Source organism: Megascapheus bottae, chromosome 13 (assembly GCF_031878675.1).
Source record: "Megascapheus bottae isolate mThoBot1 chromosome 13, mThoBot2.hap1, whole genome shotgun sequence".
In the NCBI taxonomy this organism is placed as follows: Eukaryota; Metazoa; Chordata; class Mammalia; order Rodentia; family Geomyidae; genus Megascapheus; species Megascapheus bottae.
The window spans coordinates 20,537,076-20,558,236 of NC_143521.1; the positions used below are offsets into that span (position 1 = coordinate 20,537,076).

Below are 21,161 nucleotides of genomic sequence, written 5' to 3' on the forward strand. Positions count from 1 at the left end.
TTTGTGTGATATGGAGGAATAGAGCCCTGTGTCTTTGTGCATGCTAGGAGACAGACCATGCTACCACTAGGCCAAACTCCTAGCGCCTACCTTTCTTTTTGAACAGTGTCACTTATTCCCTGTTTTCTCCCAGTTTTTCCCTACCACCAACCCCCACATCTCCTTTAGTCTTCCTTTAGTCTTACTGTGTGCATGTGTAGAGTCCTGTATAATTTATCATGCCCAACTATTTATTTTACCATCCAGTATGTTTACTTATAGATTTATAGACTCATTCTTGTTACAAAAAAAAAGAGGGAAACCATACAACCTATGTTACTTTGGGTCTTGCTTACTTTGTTTAATATAATTTCTTCCAAGTCTTTCCATTGACTTATGAATGGTACAGTATTATTCTTTCCGATGGATGACTAGAATTCCATTGTATATGTAAACCACATTTTCTCAATCCATTCATCCACTCATGGACATCTGGGTTGATTCCATATCTTAGCTATGGTGAACAATGCTGCAATGAACATGATTGTGTTGGTAGCTTTAGTGTGGCCTTGTTTTGCTGGGTCACAGGAAAGCTCCATGTTTAATCAATTGAGGAGCCTCCATACCACTTTCCACAATGTTCAAATTAAGTTACATTCTCCTAAACAGTGTTGTAGCATTCCTTTTTGGCCACATCCTTACCAATGTCTGTTATTGTTAGTTGAAATAAAATCTTTTCTCATGTAAATATGTGTAATATTTTATTTTATAATTTTTTTTTGCCAGTCCTTGGGCTTGAAACTCAGGCCCTGGGTACTGTTCTTAGACACTTTCTGCTCAAGGCTAGTGCTATGCCACTTAAGCCACAGTGCCATTTTGGCTTTTTCTGTGTATGTGGTACTGAGGAATTGAATGGTAGGGAAACACTCTACCACTCAGTCAAACTTCAGGCCCCACTTTTTTTTCTTTTTAAATGATCATGACCTTTTTGTTCCATCTCTGGTTAGTATACAGTCATAACTTTTAGGAAATGGCCATGCATACTGTCGCCTAAAGTTGTTTAATCATTATCACCCTGAAGCATATTAATATAGAAGTCCCTGCTCTAGATTGTCTGAAATTAATATCCTCATTTTTATAAGATTCATAACACATTAAGACTTGAGAAATGCTTGTATGACCATCAGCCCTGTCAGAAAACAGTGGTAATTCTAGCTAAATAATGCAGTTACATTGGGCTGGGAGTTTGGCCTAGTGGTAGGGTGCTTGCTTAGCATGCATGAGGACCTGAGTTCAATTCCTCGATACCACATACATAGAAAAAGCTGGAAGTGGCGTTGTGGCTCAAATGGTAGAGCTCCAGTTTGAGAAAGTCCAAGGACAGTGCTCAGGCCCTGAGTTCCAATGCCGGACTGGCAAAAAACAAAAACAAAAAGAGAATACAATTGGCTCTATTATTCAACAACTAAAGGACTCATAAGGTTTTTTTTTCAGAAAATTTCTGCCATTATCCTTCCCTATGTAATGTGATTAGATTCTTTATTTAAAGAATGATGATCTGGGAAGACTACATATTAGCCATCATGTGAAAAACAACAACAACACCTCTACAAGTCCTTTTTTTTTTTGCCAGTCCTGGAGCTTGACCTCAGGGCCTGGGCATTGTTCTAGGGCTTCATGCATGTTAGGCAAGCACTTTACCACTAGGCTACTTTCCCTGCCCAAGTGCAGTTTTCTTTGTTTCAGTTAACAGTTGGCCTGAACCATAGTGAATCCTTTCAGACTTTTGTGAAAGAGGGAAAGGGATGGACCTATTGGTTTCAAAGCAAACATTTCTAGTTCCCTTTTCAGTTCTTAAAAATGAAGTTTGATACCTGAGGGCAATTTGAGAACCTTTTTTTATGTTTCTTAAGATGATTGGGGTAAATGAGGAAGACAAAGAAGTGATCAAAGTAACTTAAAATTGTCTTTGAGGATGTATAAAGTTAAGACTCTAATGTGAGCTGACCAAAGTAAAAAAGTGTGTTTTATAATTTGAGATGTACCAAAAAGCCAGAGGTTTCAAGATACTTTACAATAAGGCTGGTAGGTTGAATTTTCAGAGATTTGGCTAGCTGTTACATTCATCCTCATCCTTTGCCTTCTAAATATTGAAGAACTATAAGATTTCCTGGACCAACTGGACCAGTACCTCAAGAGTACTTCATTATAGACTGTGTGGCCAAAAAGCTTTTAAGACAGGTGTGTATTAGTCTTGCTGGATTGGCTCCCATGTTTGCAATCCTCAGATATTATTTTCTTCTTTATTCACTTTGTAAAGATAGTATAAGTTAAAACTATTTAATCAGTAAGTGATAATGGCTAGATGTACAAACTCACCTAGAAGTGGGGCACTAGAAATGAGGTGAGGATGCTAGAAGCAAGAGGTATCATTCTCAGGGCTAGGCATGTAGCTCAGAGGTACAGCATTCGTGTAGCATGACCTGGGTTTGATACTTGGCACTGTGAAAAAGGATTGATACCTAACACTATGAAAAAGGAGAGAGGAATTATTTTCATAGTCTGTTATCTTTATTGTATATACCTTAAGTTTAGAGCAGATTTAAAGGTTTATGAATCATTTAACCAGGACACACAAAGTGAATAACCTTTGTAATGTAAGGAACTCAGATCTAATATCCAGGCTTGTGGAAGCATCCTTGTGGCTCACAAGAAGAGTCATTTTCTCTCTCTCCCTCCCTCCCTCCCTCCCTCCCTCCCTCCCTCCCTCCCTCCCTCCCTCCCTCTCTCTCTCTCTCTCTCTCTCTCTCTCTCTCTCTCTCTCTCTCTCTCTCTCTCTCTCTCTCTCTCTCTTTTGCCAGTCCTGGGCTTGAGCTCAGGGCCTAAGCACTGTCCTTGGACTTTCTCAAGGCTAGAACTCTACCACTTGAGCCTCAGCACCACTTCCGGCTTTTTTCTCTGCATGTGGTACCAAATAATCAAACCTGGGTCTTCGTGCATGCTAGGCAAGCAAGGAAGAGCCAATTTTTACAGGGATATTTCCCTTTTTTTTTTTTTTACTATGGTCTCAAATGTGCTAGATATTTTTGGTTACGTGGTACATTTTACATTGTTTTAATTACAGAAGCCTCAGAAGGTAATGCAAGCAGAGGTACTGGTGGATGTATAGGAAGTATTTTTCAAAGCAACTATGTGACTCATATTTTGAGAAAAGTAGAGTATTTACAATGAAAGTATTCCCATAGAGACTTTAAAATGTCATTTGAAAAAAGCAATCAAATATAATTTTATTTTGAGAAGGTAATTCTTAAAGAATAGTTTTATACAGAATAAGTTAATGATTTTCTACACATGATTAAAGTATAAAGCTGACAGGGTGGTGAATAATTGAATATACTAGTGGATAGCACAATAATTTACAGTTCTAGGATATAAATGTTAGTGAATATATATAAAATGCATCATTTAATTTAGCATTTACATGTATACTTGCACGGAAGGCAGGCTATAGTATTTTTGTGCAAATGTTGAAAGCCATTCAAAAATCATTCAATCAATTGTAGTGGCATTTTCTATGGAGAAGACATTGTAATAAGTACTTTAGAAGATTCAGTGAAAGGATTATCTTCTTTTCCTTAGAAATTTTTTGATTGTATTTCCAAGATCTCTGAGATTTTATGAAATCTGTCCCAGAAAATTTTCTCTTTAGAATTGCCACACAGTTAAAAGGTAGCTTTCAAGGAAATCCCCTCTATGCAAGCAAATATCCAAATAATAGGCTGAAATGCCTTTAATAGTAGTAAAAATAACAATAAAACTCAAGACAACATAGAAATATCTACTTTACAAAATAATTTACACTATTTATTCAAGATACAAGGAAACTGTGTCTGTGAATAATTCTACAAGGACATGAAAAATAAGCATGTTAGTAGTAGTATACATTGGTAGAATAGTTTATTCTGAACTAGTAAAGGTAAATATATTGAGGATTTTATCTGCATAAGATTCTATGGATTCTGAAATTAGGAACTGGTAAAGGGATGTGGGAAGTCCCTGTATGTTTTTTAGATGATCAGTTCCACAGTGACAGTTTCTTTAGCTCTTCGTTTCCTACTTTCCCAAGTCTTTGCCTTAGGCTTCTAATTCTGATAACTATTCTGTCTCCCCTTCTCCTGGAATATACTACTTCAATTGAACTGTCTACCTGATAGAGATTATGAGAAGATTTTTTTTAAAAAAGTATCATGGTGTGCTATTTCGAATATATCTTACAGTAAATGTTTGGCTGGGCCAAGAAATAAAAATAGGAGAGTGGTAGAATTTAGAGAGTAATTGAGAAAGGAGGGAAAGTGAAGGAGGATAATCGAAAGGGACTAATTGTCAAGTGACACATAAGAAAACAGAAGAGTAAAGTGGAAAGAAAGGAAGACATATAGAGGAAGTGAACATAAAAGACTAATTATAGCTTATGATAGTCATCCCTGTATGGAAGTGATAGAAAGATGGGGGATTAAAAATAGAAAGCTAACTATAGAATGGTTGAGAGAGAATGAAGGAACAAAGGTAATAAAGGAAATAATAAAGATAATAGAAGAAAAATGTAAAGAGAATATTAACTAGGAAAAAACTGAACAAAAATAAATGCAATAAAATAAAATATACAGTGCATCAGGATTATACTGGTGTATGGATCTCCCCACCCAAAATGGAATGTTTATCTGCCTTTAAGACATACAAACCAGATCATTTTGCAAATAGTGAGTTTTGCAAGAAAAAGGTGGAATCAGCAAGCAAAAGGAAACTCAGACAAAGTAGTTTCCAAGTTTCAAGGCAGGGGTGGTTATGGCTTTTGTACCTTTTCTTAAGTCTTCACTGGTTTGTGACAGAGCTGGATTCAGCCACCCCCGAAAAGGCCCAATTTCATTAGCTTCACCTAGGCCACTATTCCTCTACTACTGGAATGAAGACATACTTAAGGATTATCAAGGGGATACTTAACTCTTGGGGGAAACATTGAGGAACCATTGGCATAGAGTATTATTTTCTTTCCTCTAAGAATACTTGGTTAAAATAATCCCTAGGCCTGAAGTAATAAGCAGCCATCTGCTTGGTCCTGTGGATCGATAGCTCCTTCAAAGGATTCTAATGAAGTATCTTTATCTGCATTAAGCTTGTCTCCATTTATATTCTTAAGTTGTTCCCCTGTAGCTAACTCAACTAATGTAGTAGGACTTTCAGTAGGCATAGAAAGATCACCATCAAATGGGCTTTGCCTTCCATTGCTAGATGGAGTTACTGTGGTGGAGGTGTGAAGTTTTGTTAATTTGGAGCCAAGGCATGGTATCTTCAAGATATTAGGTGGTCTTTGCTGTTCCCTGATGTTCTCGTTTCCTTCATTTTCATTTTGAATGCCTTCTTGTTTGTGATCTTTGTCAGGTATACCAATAACAAGCTGCTCAGGAGTAAGGTCAACAGTTCTTTTGCTAAGCTGGTTGCTCTCAAAAATTTGTTCCAGTTCATTATTTCTATTTCCTCCCAAATCATTTGTGAGACAAGGTAAATTCTTTGATTGAAGGGTGCTGGCATCAGGATAGGACATAATTCCTGTTTGTCCCAGTTGATTCTTTATAGAACATGGTGCATTCTTTCTCATAGTGGACGTATCATCCCTAAAAAGACTTGGGCTTTGGCTTTCTCCAGGAAGTTCCTTCTCTGAGTTATTCCTTTGCTCAGGTAGGATACCTACTGGAGAGACAACAGATCTTGTATATTTGATATTGCTGCTTTCAGAATATATAGGGTTTGTGTCTTGATTCTCTCCTAGGGCAAGACTATAGGATGGTGTATAGTCTTGTAGAGCCATTGGATTGTCTTTAGGCCGTATAGAGCCACCAGTACAGCAGGAACCTCTCTGGCCTTGGTGAAATAAATGTGCCTCTTTTTGATCTGATGGGTGAGTTTCCAGAATTAGACCTGGGAAAGCCAAATGTTCTTTCTCTGGTAAATTTAATCTAGTAATTTTCAAGTCATAGTTCAAATTCTCATCTTCGTGCCATGTTGGATTTTTCTGAAGTCCAACTGGGGAATTCCTGGGATAGAGATAATTCTCATTTTGGTCTGGTAGATTAGCTGTGTGTAAATTTGTTGACTGTTTCCAGAAAATTTTGTTGAAATATGGCTCTCTTTCTTTGTGCTCTTGGGTTTGAATCCTGTGGTCCCAGGAGTTCCATGAAGGGAACAGAGTGCTTTCTTCTTGTCCAATAGCACTATTAAGATAGTAGTCCCCATTCTCCACATGTGGTGTTAGAGTAGGACCAGGACTATATGATGGAAAAGTCTCATCTGGGCTCCAGGGATAAAATTCACCATAAATAAAATCTTCCCTGGGTTTTGATGGATTACCTAAGGAATAGGGAAAATATTCCTTTGGTTGATTTGAGGCATAGTGCTGAGTTTTAAAAGGCCTAATTGTTGAGTCTCCTTTATAGTCCATCTCATCCTCACCCCATTTATTTTGTTCTGTAAAAGATTCATCTCCAGTTGGATCAATTGGATCTTCTTCATTATACTGAACAGCATCTTTCTGGTCTAGAGCATTCATGACATATTGTGAATTTTCTGGTTGTCTCATAGCTTTGGGAGTATCAACTCTCTCATCCCATATATTGCCTCCAACATATACTGAGTTTTCCCTAGGATAATAGGGACTATAATTAGGGTAGAAAACATTTCTGCTAGAGCCATGGGACAGATGAGGTAAATGTTTTTCATGCCTTGCAGGATTTTCCTTAAAAGGTGGAGGGATTCCTTGGTGGTTCCAGGTATTTCTTCCATCAGGAAAACGTTCTCTTGTGGGAGAAGGGATTTCCTTAGCATACACAGGTTGATGTGTATTGTGGTTTGATTCATGCTGCTTAGTTTCAGACTCGTAAGGGATTCTTCTGGGCTCTAAAGCAATTCCTTTCGGTAAATTATGATTCGGGGTTTGTGCACTGGAACTTGGTACTCTTTTGGAATCTCCGCTTGGGTAATAGGAATTTTCACGTTGATTAGCAGAATTAAAATTTGGGCCTATCATGTTACCTTCGGGGCGAGGCACTTTATAGTTTGGTTTGTTAATTTCATAATGTGGAGAGTTTCTCCAGGGGGCAGGTGTAGCCTTTGTAGGAGTGATTTTTTGACCTGGTGACTTTACCTTTGGATTTTGGATATTTTCATTGCGGCCAACACTGCCCTGTTTGGGACCCAATGAGACAGCATTGGTCCCCACAGGTTGTTTATTTGGCCCCTGAGGTTTTCTTTTGAAATTCACTGGATTTCCTGCATAGTTGGGATAATTGACTCTTGAAGTAGGAGGGTAAGATTTTCCATACATTGGATTTCCTGGATGGGCAGTTGGATTTCCTGGATGAGCAGTTGGATTTCCTGGATGAGTAGTTGGATTTCCAGGATGTGCAGTTGGATTTCCTGGACGGGCTGTTTTTTTGCCTTCCCAAGCAAAAGAGTTCCACTGAGGACCCCTTTGAACTTTTTCGTTTTGGTAAAAAGGCCCAAACTGCTTGTGATCTGTTACAGTACCAGTGGGATGCCATTGTTTTCCCGAAGGAAAATTTCGGATATTAGGATTTGGATAATTTTTATAAATATTTGGCTGGTTTGGTCTCCATGGGATTTGATTCCTGGTAACTGCTTGACCTGAAACATTAACTCTAGGGAGTGGGAAGACCCTATTTTGAGCTGTAGGGTTGCTTCCAGTGTTCTGCCCAGGAGCACTATTTCCTGTTGTACTGGTGTCATTTCCACCTTGAGTCCCTCCTGCATTTGGCTGGGTAGAATTAGTTTCTGTAATTGTTGAATTAGCTGAGGTTTCTGTGGCTGGGCTCTCTTCTTTAGGAGGATCTTTTTCTTTAGGCTTTTCATAGTCGTCAAACATCTCTTCTGAATAATAAGGGCGACCCCCAAAGCCATGATATCCAAAATACCCAAAATAAGGATTCTGTAGGAAAGAAGATGAAAAACAGTAGTTATTCTTCGTTTCCCATCATATACTTGCTTGGAATTTTTTAGTATAATAGGGAAATTTCAGACCTTCTATGCTGTTTAAACACCATTAGCTGTGGTTCCTTCCTTGAAATTAGGTTTCTTCCTGATAGTACTTTCTGATATTTTGGGCCTAGATGGTAAACCTAAGAGTTTTTAATTTACTGTAATTTTTATTCAATTCTCTATTTTACAGATTTACCCTGTATAATCTATTTGTATGCCAGTATTCCCAATATGGATATATTCTCATTTCTTGAGGTATACATCTGTAGTTCAGCAAAACTGCACTACAGATTTTACAAGTATCTCCAAAGGAATGCACCAGAACTGGGCTCATCAACCCACAAACTTTATTCTCCAAGAGTGTTCACACAGTTTTTTCAAGTTTTGCTCTTTCTTTTATTTTCTCAATTAATTGCTTAAATGTATCTGTCCTTTCTTCCTTTATTGCTTTATTCTGAACTAATGTAGTAATTTCCTTATTAGCTCTTCTGTTTGTAATATTTACTTCCTTGACCATGACAGTTGAGATGGAGGCTAGGCATTCATAGGTATGATTCTGCCACTGTCTTTAAATTTGTAAAGTTCTTTACCTCCAAGGATGCACTCTAAAATCCTTAACAAAACATAGAGGACAGTACAACTTTGTACTGAAAGTGGGGCTCTAAAGAGGTGAGTTGAAATCCTTTTTCACTGTTATTATTAGTACCATGACTCTTGACTAACCTGATTTTCTTCATTTGTAATATGGAGCAAATAATAATATTGACAGATCTTTTCATGAGGGTCAAAAAAGATAGTGCTTAGATCTAGCTGAATACCCAATAAGAGTTACATATTATATAGTTATTATTTTTATAACACAGATACTATAATTATATATACTATTATATATGTGTACTAGTAAAATTATTTTTGCCTGCTGTAGGGCTTGCAGTCTCTACCACTCTGAGCCACAGCACCACTTCTGGTTTTCTGGTGGTTACTTGGAGATAAGAGTCTTATGGACAAGCCTCAGATCTTAGTCTCATGAGTAGCTAGGTATACAGGTGTGAGCAACCAGGGCCTGACATTTTTAAAAAAATAATTCTAGGCATAACATTCAACCTTATTTCCTCCCATTCATATTTCTGCACTTGCAAGTCATAACTTTTACTAGTTCTTTAAGTACTTAATTCTGTGTTTCAGTGTGTTTGAAAATGGCTTGTTCATATTCAGCTTTTCCAACTACATGTTTCTATCTCCTGGCTTATACCTTACCTCATCCTCCAGGACACAACTTGACTGTTGACCACTGTGTCCTGACTTCAATGGGCAGAATTGGGTTCAGACTCTATTCATGAGTCACTATGGCAGTGTAGACTTCTGCCATAATGATCATTATACTGGATATCTGTAACTTATCTTCTTGGGATTCTCTCACTAGCATTTTCTTTTTATTATTATTATTATTATTATTATTATTGTTATTATTATTACTTTGTTGGTCGTGGGGCTTGAACTCTGGGCCTGGGCACTGTCTCTGAGCTCTTCAGCTCTAGGCTACTGCCCTACCCCTGGGCCTGGGTGCTGTCCCTGAGCTCTTCAGCTCAATGATACCACCCTGCTCCTGGAGCCACAGCACCACTTCCATTTTCTTGGTGATTAATTGGAGATATGAGTCTCATGGACTTTAGTGCCCAGGCTGGCTTTGAACCACCATTCTCGGATCTCAGCCTCCTGAATAGCTAGGATTATAGGTGTGAGCCATTGCACCTGGCCCCACTATATTTTTCTATATAAAGTTTTGAGTGAAAATATTTTTACATGCATTTTCTAGCCCAGTGGGAAGTGCTTAATTTTTTATTTTATCAGTTAATGAATGATTTGATCATTACAAACTTGGCCTTTCACTTTTTTTGTATCTGTCTAGCATTTTGTTTCATGGTGTTGGTGATTAGATCAAGGGCATTATAGGCAAGCCCTTTACTTCTGAACTACCTCCAAAGCCTTTTTCATCCTCATTTGTGGACATTGATGATGAAACAGACAGACAAGAAGATATATCCAATATCATGCAAGAAATTGGATAGTGTCCTCAAGAGATAGAATATAGCATTCATGGATTTGATAACTGCTTAGGCTATTCTGTTTCACTTTCTTATTTCATTTGTGAAAATCTGAAATGCCAGTTTCTAGATTAGGTTTCATGTAGTTATCCGAATTATTTTTATTTGAATATTTTATATTTTTGAAAGCACTTTGTATTGTTATTGACATATTAATATTCATTTTCAATATTTTAAGAATTTTTTTCCTGCCTTCATCAGCTTATAGGTTTCTGCATTTGCCTTAGCACACATTAAATACTTAGTGAAAAAGAAGTAAGCTCCAGGGTAGGATGCTATGATGCTAAAATGACTTACCTGATTAAAGAATGCAGGGATATTTTAAGAGTATTTGAGTTGTTTCCTGGAGGGATTTAGTAAAAAAAAAAAAGTAAAAATAACCTATTGGACAGGGTATTTTAAGAATGGGGGTTTGGGTCCAGTTTGTCCTGTAACCCAGGAAGTAAAATTGGTAGTTAGTCTTTTCAGGGCTTCAAGTTATTTGAACAATGAGGTACTTAAATGATTATTTCTCTTCTCAGGACAACATTTTAAGTTATTCTTAACTTTCTTCTCTTTAATTCTGTCTAATACTGAGTCAGGTATCAACTTTTAAAACATCTAGCTGACCACTGTTAACTTATGGCTGTACTCTTATAGTTATTTATGAGGCTGAGATATGAAGATCACGGTTCAAAGCCAGCTCGGGCAGAAAAGTCTATAAGATTATTATCTGTAATTAAGGAAGTAGAGGTGTGACTCAAGTGACAGAATGCTAACCATGAATGAAAAAACTAAGGGACCAGTACCTGGGCCCTGAGTTCAAGCCTTTCTACTGGCGCAAAATAAAACAAAAATAAAAATACCCTGTTAATTTCATTTGCAATTACAGGAGAAAGATCTCTGAAATACACGCAGAAAAGAAATAATCGATCATATTTTATGTAGGTCACTGGCTTGAGTTATTTAACTTAAAAAAATCTTGGGAGCTTGAACTACAGAAGGTTTATTTGTTGCATTTTGGCTTTTTTTTTAGTTTTTTAAAATATATTTGTTACATTTTGCCTTTTTTATTATTAGATTTGACTATAAGAATAAGCTATTAGATTGCAATTCCTTTTCTCTTGACTGCCTGCCTTCCTTCCTTCCTTCCTTCCTTCCTTCCTTCCTTCCTTCCTTCCTTCCTTCTTTCCTTCCTTTATCCTTTCTTTCCTCTCTGTCTGTCCGTCTGTTTGTCTCTCTTTTGGGAACTATCCTTATCTTTTTTCTTTGCCAGTCCTGGGGCTTGAACTCAGGGCCTGGGCACTGTCCTTGGGCTTTTTCCTCAAGGCTAGCACTCTGCCACTTGAGCCACAGCATCATTTCTGGCTTTTTCTATGTGGTACCGAGGAATAGGGTCTTTGTGCATGCTACGCAGCACTCTACCACTAGACCAAACTCCTGGCCCCTTCCCTGATCTTTTTTTTTGTTTTTGTTAGTATTCTACCACTTGAGCCACAGCTTTTGTTTATTTTATTTTATTTTTTTTGCCAGTCCCATGTCTTGAATTCAGGGTCTGGACACTGTCCTTGAGCTTCTTTTGCTTAGCTAGCACTCTGCCACTTGAGCTACAGTTCCACTTCTGTATTTTTCTGTTTATGTGGTAATGAGGAATTGAATCCAGGGCTCCATCATATATGCTAGGCAAGCACTCTATCACTAAGCCACATTCCCAGATCTTCTGGCTTTTTCTTTCCTTTCCTTTTTATTTTTCTGGTAGTTCATTGGAGGTAAGAGTTTCATAGATTTTTCTGTCTGAACTGAATTCTAACTATGATCGTCAGATCTCAACCTCCTGAGTTTCTAGGATCACAAGCCTGAGCCTGTAATTCTTAATAGGGAATGTAGCTTTACTTAAACTTACTCCTCCTCCATCTTCACTGCTGAGAGGTGGACGTCCAAACCCTGGTGGAGGTACCCTCTGAAAGGTAAAAAATTTCGGTGAACACAGAAGGAAACCATTTGCTAAGTGGTTATTTATAAGAATGAAGTTCAAGTGAGTTGCCTATGGATACTGTAATCTTTTAGCTCCTGAGTCACTGATTCTCACTACTTGACTATTAAGATGATCTGTTAATGACTATAGACAAATGCAAGGCTTCAAATGGATCTTGGATCATCTTTTTTTAAAAACTTGTATAACCACATCTCTTAGAAACCACCCTACTCCACTACCTCAAACACTCATTACCTCCCAACCACATATCATACCCTAGCTTACAAGGGGAAGAGGAAGGAAAGAGGGAACAACTTGCACACACATATGTGAGTGATATATTATGTAAGATATTGTATTTGGCGATTCAGTGTTTGATCAGGTGTTATAAAGTTATAAGGTATTATAAAATTGGAGAGTTTTGAAAAGATAGTTTGGGTCTGACAGGCTTTCAAGGTATACTACGTCAATGATATTAATAGACATTTCATTGTGAAAGTCATACTGCTTTTGAGATTTACCTAGAACTTCCCTAGTTTCCTTAGTTCAGTATGGCCAGTAAAAGGAAGTTATTTAAGACAAAAAACTAAGGAACTGTTTCTCCTTATTGATAAGAAGTTCTCTTGATTATAGAGTTGTATGGCATTCTGCCATAGCAGAATGAATAGCCATCAAATGCTTTTTATTCTAAATATTTCTTGACATTATTTTTTGTTTTTTCTCAATAACTTGTCTTAATTATTTCTTTAATTCAAGTAATTTATTTGGCTATTCATATTTACATATCTGCCGTGTAATTTCAATGTTAAAGTTCACTGTTATTTAAAAAATTTAAAATTCATGTAACTATTTTGTAAGATTCTTTATAATTACATATCTGTGCCTAGCAACAATAGGGTAAGATGGAAGAAATCTTAGTTTAATCATAACTTAATGTTTTTTGAACTTTACTTTATATCAATATCTCCATTACATTATATGGAATTAATCAATGTTACTTTGAATCTTTTAGAAAAGTAAGGGAATAGACACAAAGTAGCACAAACCTTTAAAATTAAGTTATTAATTGATAATTAATGGCTGTTCAGTGATTTAAATTGTGGTCATGCCAGCAGTTAAAGTAAATGTTTTATTCAAAAAAATCATAATTCACATGTGTATCAGCTGCTTACGCCTGTAATGCTTAGATTCCGAAGATGTTGGTTTGAAGCCAACAGAGGCAGAAAAGTTCATGAGTCTCTATCTTCAAAGTAACCATCCAATAAAACCAAGTTGAAGGTATGGCTCAGGCTGTAGAGGGCTACCAGAAATGCTCTGAGTTTAAATTCTACTATCAGCTAAAAAACTTAAGTAATATACTTACTATACAAAGTCTACCTGTAATGCTCAAGCTGAGCTTGAAAATTTCTTATGTAGCCTGGTTAACCTTGAATTCTTCTTATTTTAGCCTTCCTAAGAGCTAGAATTATAGCTCTGTGCCAACATATTTAGCCCTTACTTCTTTTAATCAGATATTTTCCTGAATAATTATTGGTATGATGATTTTGTTTTAAATTTTCTACTGTTTGGTATGACATTCTAGCAGAGTGAATGAACTTTATTACTTATTGTCTTTCATTTCTAGTGTAAAGAAAAAGAGAAGCTGGGCACTGGTGGCTCATGCCTGTAATCTTAGCTACTCAGGTTGCTGAAATCTGAGGATTGGGGTTCAAAACCACACCTGGTTAGGGAAGTCCATGAGACTCTTATCTCCAAGTAACCAATAGGAAACCGAAAGTGGCGCTGTGGTTCAAAATGGTAGAGCTCTGGCTTTGAGCACCCAGACCCTGAGTTTCAAGCTCCATGACTGACCAAGAAAGAAAGAAAGGAAAAAAGAAAGAAAGAAAGGAGGGAGGGAGGGAAGGTGGGAGAGAAGGAAGAAAGAAAAAGAAAGAAAAGTTCTTACCTGGGGAATTGGCCATGGTGGTTGTTGAAAGGGAAATAGCCCATTGCCGAATGGTGGAAATGGCTAGAAAAAGATAGAATCAGAGTTATGTGGAAATAAGAATAAATGAAAATGAACCAAATTAAACAGATGTTCATATTTGAAACTTGAGGGTTTATATTTTATTCTCTGAGATTCAGAGAAGTGATATCACTTGCCCCAAATCTTATGGCAGGGAAATGATTTAAACTAGTATTCAAGCTGGGCATGTGTGGATCTTTTCTGTAATCTTAGCTACACAGAAGGCTGAAATCTGAAGATCGTGGTTTAAAGACAAACTGGGAAGAAAAATAGTGAGAGCCTTATCTCTGGAAACAGTGCTGAGGCTTTGTAATAATAGAGTTCTAACCTTGAGCAAAAATGTTCTCAGGGACAGTACCTAGGTCCTGAGGTCAAGCCCCAGGACTAGCACCAACAAACTAAACCAAACCAAACAACAAACTAGTATTCAAGCCCAAGTCTAAGAGTATCTTTTTTTTTGAGGGGTGCCAGTCTTGGAGTGAGCATGAACTTAAGGCCTGAGTACTGTCTCTGAGCTTTGCTCAAGGCTAGCACTCTACCAGTTGAGCCACAGTTCCACTACTGACTTTGTTGATGTTCTTAATTGGAGATAAAAGGCTTACTGGCTTTCCTGCCAGTACAAATACAATCCTTAGATCTCAGCCTCCTCAGTCGCTATTATTATAGGAGTAAGCCACCAGTGCCAGGCTTAAAACTACCTTTTTATTCACTTTCTAATATCCTATAACTATATGTGATAATACATGACCTGAAGTTTTTCTTTTTGTTTTCTTTTGCTTTTATTTTTTGGCCAGTTCTGGAGCTAGTTACTACTTGGTCTTGATTTCAGAGTTTAAGACTTTCAATTCTCCCTCCTGGGCGCTGTCTTTGGACACTTTTTGCTCAAGGCTAGTGCGCTGCCACTTGAGCCACAGCTCCACTTCCGGCTTTTTCTGAGTGTGTGGTACTGAGGAATCGAACCCAGGACTTCGTGCATGCTAGGCAAACACTCTACCACTAGGCTACACTCCCAGCTCTGAAAGTTGGTATTTTTTGTCTTCTACTTAGGATGAGATTTGAGAAACCATTTTTATATCTTCATGCCTTGTATCAGGACAGTATTTATGTCATTCCGAAGTATAAGGGTAATGTTACTTTCAGAAGAATGTTGTAGCTCACTAAAGCATAACTCTGAAAAGAACTTAGAGATCATTTCTTTTTTCATGGCGAAACTTGTGTCTAGAAAGGTGAAGTGGTTTCCTTAGACATCCAATAAGGGATGGGCATAGAATTTGAACTTTTGTTTTTGAATATTATAATTATGCTGATATGCCATTATGATTCCATACCTTAAAAGATGGTCATGGAGCTTAAACTCTGGGCGATGTCCCTGAGCTCTTAAGCACAAGGCTAGCGCTCTACCACTTGACCCACAGTGCCACTTTCAGTTTTCTGGTAGTTAACTGGAGATAAGAGTCTTATTGACTTTCCTGCCTGGGATGACTTTGAATCATGATTCTCAGATCTCAGCCTTTTGAGTAGTTAGGATTACAAGCATGAGCCACTGAAAACCGACTTAGAAGGATTTTCTTTAAGGCAATAGTATTTGGAAACTTTATAAACAAAGCTGCCATTTATTCTTTGGGTAGTTTAGGTAAATATTGAAAGTGAATATTGTATTATCATGGAATGATGCATTTAATTCTGGAAGAAGTATGTGTGTAAGTATGAAGCAGTATTTCTTTAGAGGTTTTGCCCTCTAGAATCCTTTCAAATCAGATTGTCTTATGACGGATTTGAAACTTTTGGACAAGTCTCACCTGAGGTGGTGTGGCCTCCTCTTTGCCCTGAGTTGGTTCGTTTGGTGGTGACGTTGAAGGCTGCTTCTGTGTTTGATTGTTTGTCTCAGTCTGGTTGTTTTTTTGTGTATCTGGGGTTTGATCATTGTTGCTCTGGTGTTTGGGTGTTGGGGGATTCTGCCATCCACTAGGTGGTGGCTGAGGCCACATAGGCATCTGGAACTGTGGGAACTGCTGAGGAAATTGCAAACCGTTTCCAAAAGGGATCATAGGTGCCATCTGAAAGAGTTGCAAAGACAGTGAAATTACCTTAGGGCTGAGAGGTAGACTACCTTCTAATATTAGTCTCCAAAATCATGCCAAGGAATTAAAAGGTCTTATGGAGAAGAAAATATTCTGTGGAGCTTAACAATGATAGCTTTAACATCTTTAGCAGAATTTCTTTAATTGGTGTTTTGCAAAATGAGCTTCAGTTCTCTAGGAAAGCAAACAAACTAACTGAAAGGCAGAATTTAGTTTTAGTTTAAATATTTGACAGTGATTTTCTAAATCTGAAATCCTAATATAGGTATCAGCAGTATAAATAAATTACAGAGAATTTGATGTCAAAGTTAAAACCCAGATAATTTATTATAGGTCAGATGGAAGAAAACAAAACAAAACAATATAGGAAATGAGCTTGCAAAGCAAACTAGAAAAGCAGAACAACAGAAAAGAAAGATTAAAAGTTATATCTGTGTTAACACCCATATCTGTCCCATAACTGCTCCTTTGTTAGAGGTAGGTCATCATCTAGTCTGATTTCATTTTCAGAATCTTCAAAACTCAAGAATGGACAGGGAAGCAAAAGTGGTTATAGCCTTAAAATACCAATTAATCAGGTGATACAAGTCTGACAGCAGTCAGTTCCCTTTCAAACATTTCACCCCAATTTAACGCTAAACTCTGCTTCAAAATTGATTATCTCATATTGTTACAGTATCTTACTTCGTTATCCGATATATTGGATATATTTGTATTTGGTTATTTGAAATTGGATAGGGAAGGAGGGAAAACAAGATGAGGGTTGGGGGTGGGGGGGAGGGAAATGGAGACCAAGACATGAGAAAGGGTATCAATGTATGTGAATTAATGCACCTTCTATCTGGCAAATATAATGTAACCCTTCTATTAATTACAATAAAAATATATGAAAAAACTTATTCTTGTAATCTGCTCAATACTCACAATATTGTGTAAAGATTATAGAACTGATGGAAGATAATATTGTAAATCTTGCATTAAAAATGAAGGATTTTTAAGACAATTATGTTAGTGAAAATTTCATCTCACTGGCAAAGGCACTATAAAACCAGGAATGAAGGTGTGAAAAAGTTGGACCAGTGATGTTAATGCCACAAAAAAGTGACATGTCTCTACTATGCAATTTTGTTAACAGATTTTGCAAACATTCCAATTGATGCTTGATTCAATTATTGCATTAGTTTGTTCTGAGAATTAGAATCAAGTGATAAGTTAACTAACAGTTATTTTAATAAAATAAAAAATTCATAATATTTTATATTACTTTTCAAGATAATCCAGATAAAATTCATTCTACCAAGAACACTTATTATGCTATTTTATTGTTATTACTATGAACATATCTACTGTGATATATTCCTACAATTATTTTTGTTGGATATGAAGAATTCTTACAATTAATAGATAATTTTTATTTGTAGTAAAAAGCAATAGTAATAAATAATGAGAAAATCTTGCATGAAGGTAACAATGAAATTATTTTTATGATTGTGTTATAATTAAAGACTATGGATAGCTCTTAGTGTCTTTGTTATCTAGGATAAACCATATAGCAGCTATCTAAATATAAACAAAAAGTTCTCAGAAATAATATAAAAATGCACTTACATATGGGGGACTCATAAAGTTGAATTGACTATAACGCATCATCTGCAATGAAAGAGATCTATTAATGTGACACAAAATTTTTACTTAAATCTTAAGAAATATGTCAATTTTCTTATTTTAAGGAGTGCTTATTATAATGACTTACTAATTATTCATGAATTTAAAATGAGTATTTATTTTAAAATGTAGGGGTAAGGGAAGGGGTGCTACTGTTCAGAAGAAATGTACTCTTTATCTGACTTACATATCTATAACCCCTCTGTATATCACCTTTACAGTAATAAGAAATAACATTCTTTTAAATGTAGGGATGGGCCAAGAGTTTGTCCTTATAGTAGTGTGCTTGCCTACCATGCACGAAGACCTTGGTTTGATTCCTTGGTATCACATACATAGAAAAAGCCAGAAGTGGTGCTCTGGCCCAAGTGGTGGAGCTCTAGCCTTGAGAAAGCCCAAGAACAGTGCTCAGGCCCTGAGTGCAAGCCAGGACTGGCAAAAAAAAAAAAGAATGTAGGGGCATTTTAATTTTCAAGTCAGAGTTCATTTTTTTTTGCAGAATTCATATAGAATAATAAAAGCAAGCTTGTGGTTTTCTTTGATGTTCATTTGAATTTCAGAATTGAGAACAAAGTAATTCTTAGATGAATTTTTTTCTGATGTATATTAAATTTGTTTATTGATCCTTAGTTTGAATACCATAAAATATACTTATATTTTAACCACATTGAACATAAATGACTGGATAACAAAGTCATCAAAAAAACCTGAATTAGTCAACTGATTTTAGCATAAATTTACATTTATCTTGAAATGATAATATCTTGAGATATTATATAGTATCTTGAAAATATATTTAAAAAGATAGTATCTTAAAAATATTGAAATACAAATAGGATCATATTAGGGACAATTACTACTTTGTCTCAATTTCAGAGTTTAAGACTTTCAATTCTCCTTCCTATTAGAATTTTTGGTTAGAAAATATACTAGTAATTTCATTGTTTTTCTTTTTCAAAAATTGTTACTATAAAAGTGATGTACATAGGGGCTACATTTACATAAATTAGGCAATGAGTTCAATTCTTCTTGGATAATGTAATTGTTTCCTTTGTTCTCTCCTGGTTTTTCTCTCCTGTCCCCACCTGCAAAGTGTATATTCATTTTCATCATAATGTCTAGTTTGTACCACTGCTGCATTTGTTCACTCTTTGTCTTTCCATTAGTATTTTCACTTTGAAAGGAATTTCTAGGATATAATCTTGAAAACAACCTCTGATACTGAGCATACATACCTCCTCACTTTTACTGCTAAATCCAGGCATTCTGGGCATGGGCATCTGGAACTGAAAGAATATCAATGACAAATGCAAAATCTCAGTTGAAATAATAGTAATAATTATTCCCCAGTTATGCAACAACAGAAACAAAGAAAAGTCTAACATTAACAACAAATACTCACTGGCATAGCAGCAGAATTGCCAAGCAGACCTAGAAAGACCATGAAAATCTTCATTTTCCCATTTGGTACCTAAATATAAAACTGAATATTATTTTTGAGCTACAAAATAATTACACTTAGATTATTGTGCTTACTTAGATGCTCACTTGTCTGTCAAGTAGAGAAGAGAAAATGTAAGAAATGTCCAATGTCCTTTTTATGTTAAGAAACTACTAAATAGTTATTACTCAAAGAAACTGGATTAAAAAAGAAAGATAAGAGTGGGTGCGGACAGTGGGGGGGAGGAAGAAGGATAGAAGGAACAACAATGCTAAGAAGATGGTTCATAAGAACAAAATGTGGAAATTAAAAATTAGAAAGTTATCAAGGTGCTAGAAACATGATGTTCAACTATATTCATTATACAGAATAATCTCAGTTTCAGTTAGCACACACTTCAAAATCAGGACTTGGTACTACTTCCTAAGATACGATAGACAACATTCCATTACAGAGAAGTTAATTAACAATCTTATTAAATAAAATAGAAAAAATTAGAATAATCCTATTTTTCCTTCTTTTCTCTATTTTTCTTTTTAAAACTTATATCATCTTCACTACTACCACTACTACTATTACTGTTTTACCTTTAAAATGAATTTCTGCTGAAGGAATAGTCAGGAATGTGAATTTATCTCTTTGTTACACCAATAATAGCTGAAATATGCAAGTATAGTATAGTATAGGTGTGTTTAGTACTGTGTATTTAGTACAACACACAGAGGCTAATAAAGAATTCTAGGAGAAATTTCCTTTATAAATATTTCTAAAAATATGGATAAATATTTTTGAGAACTTTTTTTGGTTGTTTTATTTATTTATTTGTTAGTTATCTATTTAATCTCTACAGTATGTTTCATAGTGATAACTGGTCTTTATTTTACAAATATAAAATATTACTTATTTTCTCTTTTGTACAATTAGTAGATCTGTCAGATGATTTTTTTATGGTATGTTCTACTTTTAAAAGTGTATAATTGCTTTTAGAGGAACAAATTACACTAAATGCCTATTTTTAAAAGTAAAAAAGCACATGGTTAGATAAAAGTCTATGGTTATTTTTCGAACTTGAAATAATAATGATTGCTATGAAGTACTATGGTCATTTAAGTCTTTACTTCTTCCATGTCTTCTGTGAAGACAGATGCTCACTGGTTCTTTTTACATATTTAAAGTGTTTTTTTCCCCTTTTAAGTGACTTGATAGAATAAGTCCTGGAGAAAAAATAAAGGAAAATACTCACCAAGATATGTAGTTTAGGTAAAGAGATTCTATTTCTGCACTGAAGCAGCAACATTTTCTCACCAAAATTTTCATAAGCCTTTTGGGAAAAACAAAGGTTTACCATGAGAAAGAAACTCAAACATTGGAGTAGAATAAGTAAATCAGATAGATAGCAAAGCTTTACCTCTAAGGTAGCACATGTCATGTTAATTATTTTATCTGATCATACCCTTATTAGACGGTCCTCAAAGTCAAGTTTAATCTTCTGTTGCTTTAAGATTTGGATGAAAGCTAAATTAGAGAGAAAATGACATGGGCATTGTATTTTGAGATACTTCTATTGGAAAACTTAACTTCTTTCTGGGAAATGTACAAAGATATGGTATTTAAGAGGTCTAAGGAGTTTGGAAGAAAACCTACAAGAAAGACAAACATGCCAAATAAGATAAGGAGTTGAAACTTCTATTGATTAATCTATAAAAATGATTAAGTAAGCAATATCAAGGAATTTAATAAAAAATCCATTAACCTCATGAATTAAGTTAATTATTTGGCAATTTATACAGTTTTTCTTGATAATCTCTAATACTCACCCAGTGCCAGGTAGAAGCTGCAATATATATAAAAAATAAACTTTTACTTGAACCTTGTTAGTCTG

At 35.8% G+C, this 21,161-nt stretch overlaps 1 protein-coding gene across 1 annotated transcript; it reads right to left on the reverse strand.

Annotated features, from left to right (window-relative positions):
• Positions 1 to 5,059: 5,059 nt before the first annotated feature.
• On the reverse strand, positions 5,060 to 20,576 carry Enam (enamelin). The gene is made up of 9 exons (XM_090344037.1): positions 20,523 to 20,576; positions 19,241 to 19,309; positions 19,074 to 19,124; positions 17,782 to 17,823; positions 15,892 to 16,149; positions 14,033 to 14,095; positions 12,016 to 12,072; positions 7,471 to 7,978; positions 5,060 to 7,386 (listed from the first exon to the last, which is right to left on the reverse strand). Exons 1-9 carry the CDS (start codon positions 20,574 to 20,576, stop codon positions 5,060 to 5,062), a joined length of 3,429 nt encoding a protein of 1,142 aa, XP_090200163.1.
• Positions 20,577 to 21,161: the final 585 nt, after the last annotated feature.